Here is a 7137-nt window from a genome sequence, read left to right on the forward strand (position 1 = left end):
AAAAAAAAAAAAAGATGGAGACAACCTAAATGCCCATCAGCAGAAGAATGGTTAAACAAACTTTGGTACATACATACAATGGTTTCCAAGTAGTGGCTGGTGGGCTTGAAATGCTGATCTTGCAATTCAAACTGACTTTGCGGTCAAGTGCATTATCCTTCAGCGCCACACTAGGGCTCCAAGAAGGACATAGGCAGAGGAAAGATGAAGGTAGCAGGAGACACAGAGAGGAATGCAAAAGTTAAAGTAAATACTGTTAACTGATTTATGGTTACAGTCAACAAATCTTATACTTTGCTTTGTTTTAACAATTGCAACCATTATAATGAAGCAAAGTATAAGATTTGTTCAATGTAAAATTGATGATCTGCTCTGTAAACTGCACTCAATTGACAATAATTTTTTTTTCTAATTAAAAAAAGCATATGACATATTTGAGATAACACAACACAGGTAGAATAGAAATGAGATGAAAGTGTCCAAGCTCACAATTGTGGCTTCAGGGCTCAGTGCTAAATGTTGGCAGTAGTCCACCATTCAATACACACTAGACTGAAAGTGTCAATAGCCTGTAAAATTTCCTAAGGGTGAGCATCTGATATGGGAAAGTCATGCCAGGTAGTATCTTCTTATCTAAAATGATCTTACAGTTTAATTTAATACAGCTTCACCATGTGGTGTGGCCCCATCTCTAAAAATTGGACTAAGGGAATTCAACTTAGATATAGCAGAATAAACACAACCATTTATGTGTGTTTCCTGCTTAAATCCCATTAAGATAAATTTCAGGAAATAAAAAAGTATAAATCAATAAGAACAAAATATGAGCAAGTGGCAGCAGATAAGTGATGTCAACCAAATGTTGGAAAGTGATATACTGAGAAAGGAAGTGACCTGCTTGAGTTTCCTCTTAGGTCCACTATGTGCCTACAGGTGAGATGCAAGGAAGAAGTGGATTTGAACTGCAGAACCTTAAATCGACCTAGAACTGAAAGAATCAAAAACTTTGAAGGCAGGAGCAGAGGGAAGGCTGAAAACAGAACTTTTTCCACAGTTTAAGAGTTTACTGGAGGATGTGTTCCATAAAAACATGGGGATAAACCAGCAAAGAGGAAGGCATTGCAACTAGAAAACAAGGGTTTGTGAAGGGAATTTCCAAGTAGAGAGTAAAGGGAAATTCCAGCTATGTGAGGACTCAATCCTGTCTTCCACTGCAGAAAGATAATCAATAATGTCTAAAATTGAAAATTTTAAAATAGGAGCATACTAGTAATATAATAAATAGTGGAAAACAACAAAGAATTAAAAGTGGCTAACTAAGTTAACTAATTAAGAGTGAGACTTATGGGTGAAGAGAGTGGAAGGTGGGGAGTACATTTCTAACTGGAGATCTTATAGTACAATTAAACATTGGAAATTTTATATATGAATTATTTTGATTAAAATATTAAAAACATTTAACAGGGTAATAATAATTACAACCTCACAGGACTGGCAAAAGAATTAAAGAGTTACACATGAGTCATGTTTAAAGCACCCTGAATGGTATACTAAATAGTCATCAAATATTAGTTTTATTTGTAATATTTTAATTAAAGATTATTATTATGTCATTATTAGTATTAACAAAATTAGTACCTTCTCCATACTACTACCATCAAACACAAGCAAAAAAATAGTGTACTTTAACCCCCATAGAGAATTCTAGATACCAAGGCCAGGCCTTGCCAGACCTACAATTCTAGCCTTTCTGTGAGAGGTCAGAATTAACCTACCCTTCACAGGGTAGGTTGTCTAAGGCCAGGTGCAGTCCTTTATTGACAACCTTCTCCTCCTGCCCCATCCCCCAGTGACTGCAACCAGAGTTGGACTCACCTCAGTCTGTATGGTCAAGGTTATTCTAGGGACATCTAACGTACCCTGAAGGCTATGGTTCTGAGCTGGTAAGGCTGCCCAGGGAACAACCAGGTTTATGCCCAGGCATATGCCCGAACCCTCTGGAGAGTTTATGATTTGGGTACCAAATAAAAATGTCCCAAAGGCAAATCTCAAATTCAAGAAACAACAGCATAAGAAGAATTCAATAATCACAAAACCCAAACTGGATCACCCAGCTGTGTTTCACTGATGGGCATTTAGGTCATTGCTTTTAGGCAATTTGAGTACTATTTTTGATAGATATACCACACAGACTTTATAGTTAAGGTAAGGATGCATCTTGTAGTTTTACTAATGCTAAAAGTTTTAACATCTCCTCTTCTCTGAATTGTCTAACAATTACTGCTATTATTTCACAAGTCCAAGCTTCCACTGTGGCAAGTAGCAAAACAGAAAATTATTGCAATAAATAGAACATGTCAGAATATTTGTAGAGCTACTTAATCTGCTGGCATCTATGGAGCACTTATTCTGTGCCAGGCACTGTTGTTGGCACTAAAACAGTTGCTATATAAACTCCCTTAATAATTGCTTGGTTGGTTAATTTTCTTAAGAGGCAGTGTGTGTATTGCAGTTTTAAGTAACGAAATACAATGAGATGAGATGTGGGAAACAACAACCCTTTCCTTCTCGAGAGACTTTGGAAGTGAGGGAAACAGCTGGCTCTTTATCTCTGAAATATGTCATCGGCAATTTTTCTTTTTCCCCTATCCCATCTAAATCTTGGTACTACCTAATTTAGTTTTGAATCTCAAACAGGAACTAATAGTCATATTAATTGCAATAATTATATGTTAGATTTATAGAACTGCTTTTCTTCTAGCAAGTTTTCTAGAGCCCAGCAGATATTCCACAAATACATGTCCCCTAATAAGAACCACTATGAAGTCACTTCTAGATGGTCTTAATATTGTTATCAGGTTTTGTGGACTGAATTGACCTATGTACAATTGAAAAAAGGCTTCTTCACACCATGCCTTCTAGGAATAAACACCACAGGGTTGTCTCTAGGAAATGAACTCTATAGGCAATGTAGTTGGATATAATTAGCAACCTTTTCTTTTTTTAATGGATCCGCTGCATATCTAGCAATCAGCAAGTGAATGCTAAGTATATGGGGGGGGGGGGGATGGAAGATTGAAAACTATTTGAACTCCTTTTTCTTTTTGCCTATATCTCTTAACTTAATATCCTTTAAAGGAGTCAGTATGATGATGATTAACTAACTAGATCGGAGATTTTTTTTTTCTTCTTCTTTTTATTGTTGTCATTCAGGCAATTTTAAAGTAGGACTGTCTGAAATGGAACTGCACTGTTTGGAAACTGTCATGGCTGTTGATTATCTGTTTTATAATAGAATGCTCCTGCTATTTAGAATCTGAAGCTATTGAGGGCCTGTGAAGTACACGTTATAAAACATATGTATTCTAAGGCTTTAAACTTGGGGGACAGGTTGGATTGGTGTTAATGAGTCACTTTATTTTCAAATCAGCAGCAGCTGTAGCCCCAGCTCCCTTCTTTCCTCTCTGACTTCCTTTGGGAAGGACTGACTGGGAAAAACATTTTCCTATAGAACAATTAGTCTGTGATTAGTAAATAAGCATTGAGTGATTAATTCATTCCAGCAAACAAACAAGGAAATATGAAAAACAAGTTTCAAATGGATTTGACACATCATAGAATGTTACCTGCTAGACTCCTGTTTATATATGTCAATGATATTTTCCACCAATAGGTTCCTCTGAAGTCCATACACCCCATGTCTGTCCAACACCACTTCATGTCTGCAGGATGGGCAACGGAACCTGCCCCCCGATGCCACAGTGGTGCCTCCTCTTGTGGGCAGGTATGGATTAGAGGCCTGCTCTTGCCAAACAAGAAAAAAGAAGTTGAGTAACACTACAGATAGCTTTTCTGAGACTTTTTCTCACTGTCACTGCAAACAACATCTACTTCTACTTTAAGCTCAGCCATAAAATAAACCCTCAGCAAGTGATCTGAAAACACAAGGCCAACATTAATTCATAGTGAACTGCAATATAACATTTTTAATCCAAGATGCTCTTCCATCCAAGGTTTTCATAACCAAACATTAAAGTCTTGGACAGTAAGTTGTTTACAATTTCAAACCAGACTTAAAGTTTGTTTTCGAAAAAACAAATATGATTCTTAAAAAGTAGTGTCTTCTTGAAAATGAATGTACCCTTTTAAAACTTCCTAAAGGAGTTTATCTTAACACTAAGCACTTGATTCAGAGAAGAAGGAGGCCTTCCCACTCCCCAAATTCTAAATGAACCTACCTGGAAAATATCACTGGCACATTTCCTACACAGGTTATGCTGACAGGGGAGAATGACCACTGGCTTCGTGAACATCTCAAGGCAGATGGGACAAATGAGTTGCTTCTCCAAGTTATCCATGGTCTGCTGCTCTTTGGAAAAAGACTTGTAGTTCAGAGAAGAGCTCATCTCCTGGCCGTCAGTATGACCCGGGAAAGGGTGATCCAGATGGGCTTCTGCAAGGGTTTCCTTGAAATAATTCCAAGGATTGTGTGATCAAGTGTTCTTTACGTCCTGTTGGACGGCAGACATTGTTTCAGGCTCTGGTTCAGAGTGGGTGCCTGAGCTGTTTTTAGCAGTCAGGGGTCACGTGACAGTTAGCTGACTTGTCCATATAAGCCAGTGACAGGAGGATGGATCCTGACAGGTGACAGAGGACAGAAGTCTACATTCCTGCCCCAGGGAGTAAAGAGAGCGGGTGGGAAGGGGGATTACAAGCCCCATTTAGACAGGGGCTGTGAGGAGGAGGTTGAGGCTAACAGTTGTCAACAACAAATGCAATTATGCATGCCTAGAAACTGAGCCACAGACTCTATGAGAGCTCAGTCAAGACTTGTTGATGGGTTTCTCCAGGAAGGACAGAATGCAGCCCAAAAATCTAACTGTATCATGAGTGCCATTTCTGTCCTGAGATATTATGAAGAGAGTAACCAAAAGCAACGCAATAGCACCGTCTTAGGAGAACACAACACTTGTCTTGAAAATCATTATTCTAGCTTCACAAGAGTAATCATCACAAAAGACTTGCTTAACATTATATATTTCATCAGTGTAGCCAGGATTGTGGTCAGGGAAAAATTGCAATTTAAAAGCTGATTTTTTAATTCCTTCACTATAAGGCATCCATGAAAAAAAAAAGAAAAGAAAAGAAAAATCCAATATCAACTGATGATCCAATTATTTTTTTAAATGTAGAGTAAAATTCAAGTTTGTATTCTACATTGTCCTCCCTGCTCTTTAACCCTCTATCACTCCGTCCCGCATAGCCCTGTTGTTGTTGTTGTTGTTAAGTGCCGTCGAGTCAGTTCCGACCCACAGCAACCCTGTATAGGGTTTCCGAGGAGCTGCTGGTGAACTTGAACCGCTAACCTTGCAGTTCAAATGGTTTTGCAGTATGGCATATTAACCCACAGCACCACACCAGGACTCCCCCACATAGCCCTACACACATGCAAAAACACACAGAAAATTTGAGTCTTTAAAGTTTTGTGCTTAATTTGCAGCAATGAGCTAGTAATTGGCACATATAATAGCAAACCCACTATTTCAATTTTCATTCAGTGGGAAACAGGGATCAGGGCCATTAACATCTGAAGTGACAATGGGCTCATATTTCAATCCCTAGGTTTTACCAGCTTCCAAAATATGAGCGCAGCAATTCTGGAATTTGCCAGGATGCTGTGAAACTACTGTTTAATACATATTTTATTTTAAAATTTAAAATCAGATAAAAAATGAAAAAGACACTCATGCCTGTTTATTTACAATAAATTTGCTACTTTCTTTCTTCTTGATGTTAAAAACTTCACACAATGAATACAGCTTGTTAACATAACCCTGATGTGCACTTAATTGCCAATTGTTGCTGTTATTGTTAAGTGCCTTCAAGTTACAAAAACTCCAACTGGGTTTGTGTGGTCTTTGTGCTGTGTACACTGAGAATTTATTGAGAATCGAATAAGCTCTATTAACTAACTTTTTTGGAGTCCATAAGGTTATATGGAATCATAGACTTTGGGGAATTCTGGCATTCCTTTCACTATCTGTTGAGCTACTATAGTGAAGAAGGAACTGGAGAGCCTTCTGGTGGGAGTGGCAACTGAATTGATCCACTGAGGAACATATAGTTACATGGAGCTTCATTATTCTTTCCAAATGAAGGCACAGAAGATAAAACATGGAGGATAAGGAATAATCAGAGCACACAGTGACTTGGGCTTCAGTACAGGGTGCACTGTTGATACATTGGCAGACCATGAATGTTGGGCTAAAGTTTTTTTGTTTTTGTTTTTAACACTTAATAAATTAGGCATTGAATGATTTTCAGAAGGATGCTCCTATTAGATCTCTGTGTTTGATTGATCTAGAAATGGTGGTTGGGAGATCTTAGAGTGGAGTGACAGATGGAAAGCAGTTGTCAATCATGCAAGTGATTGTTACAGTGATAGCACGGGAGAGTTACAGTGATACATGAGAGGAATAAACTCTGGGGCTGTTGTGAAAGTGGAATCTGCAGTGATGACTCAGAGGCCTTGAGTCTGAGCAACTACTGATGATGCACTGAGAAGACCACACAGTGAGTCAGTAGACAGGTCTCTGTCCAGATTCTACATCCGTGGTGCTCATGATCTTGGGAAAGTGACTTCACCTATTCAAATTGTAGTTCGTCCATCTATAAATGAGTGGGATTCATAATCTGAGTAGTGTCTGTAAGGGAAAAAGAATCCAAATCTGTAAAGGTATTAATTTTGATATTGTTGTTGTTAAGTGCCATTGAGTCAATTTTGACTCATAGCAACCCTATATAGGGTTTCCGAGCTCTGGTAGCATAGTGGTTATGAGTTGGGCTGCTAACCTCAAGGTCAGCAGTTCGATATTACCAGTGGTTCAGTGGGAGAAAGATGAGGCTTTTTGCTCCCGTAAAGACTTACAGCCTCAGAAACCCTACACGGGGTAGCTATGGGTCAGAACTGACTCAACGGCACTTAACAACAACAACAACATAGGGTTTCTGAGGAGCAACTGGTTAGTTTCAACTGCCAACCTTACAGTTCAAACCGACCTTGTGGTCCAGCACAGTGCCACATCCAAGACATTGAGACTCTCCCAATTCAATGATTTGATGTGCCATTGATTACTG

General features: G+C 38.6%; 1 protein-coding gene across 4 annotated transcripts in view; it reads right to left on the bottom strand.

Annotated features, from left to right (window-relative positions):
* TRIM55 (tripartite motif containing 55) overlaps window positions 1–4628 on the bottom strand; it is a 122351-nt gene extending 117723 nt beyond the window's left edge. For 3 of the 4 annotated variants that reach the window (XM_006860053.1, XM_006860052.1, XM_006860050.1), the window contains exons 1-2: window positions 4239–4406; window positions 3627–3799 (exon numbers count right to left, since the gene is read on the bottom strand). In XM_006860053.1, the coding sequence (XP_006860115.1) occupies window positions 3627–3799; window positions 4239–4406 (341 nt within the window). Of the gene's footprint in view, window positions 1–3626; window positions 3800–4238 lie in introns of all 4 variants that reach the window. The other variant, XM_006860051.1, reaches the window with a different exon arrangement.
* Between the last annotated feature and the right edge of the window lie 2509 nt (window positions 4629–7137).

The sequence above is a fragment of the Chrysochloris asiatica genome, unplaced genomic scaffold (assembly GCF_000296735.1).
Source record: "Chrysochloris asiatica unplaced genomic scaffold, ChrAsi1.0 scaffold00036, whole genome shotgun sequence".
Taxonomy (NCBI): Eukaryota; Metazoa; Chordata; class Mammalia; order Afrosoricida; family Chrysochloridae; genus Chrysochloris; species Chrysochloris asiatica.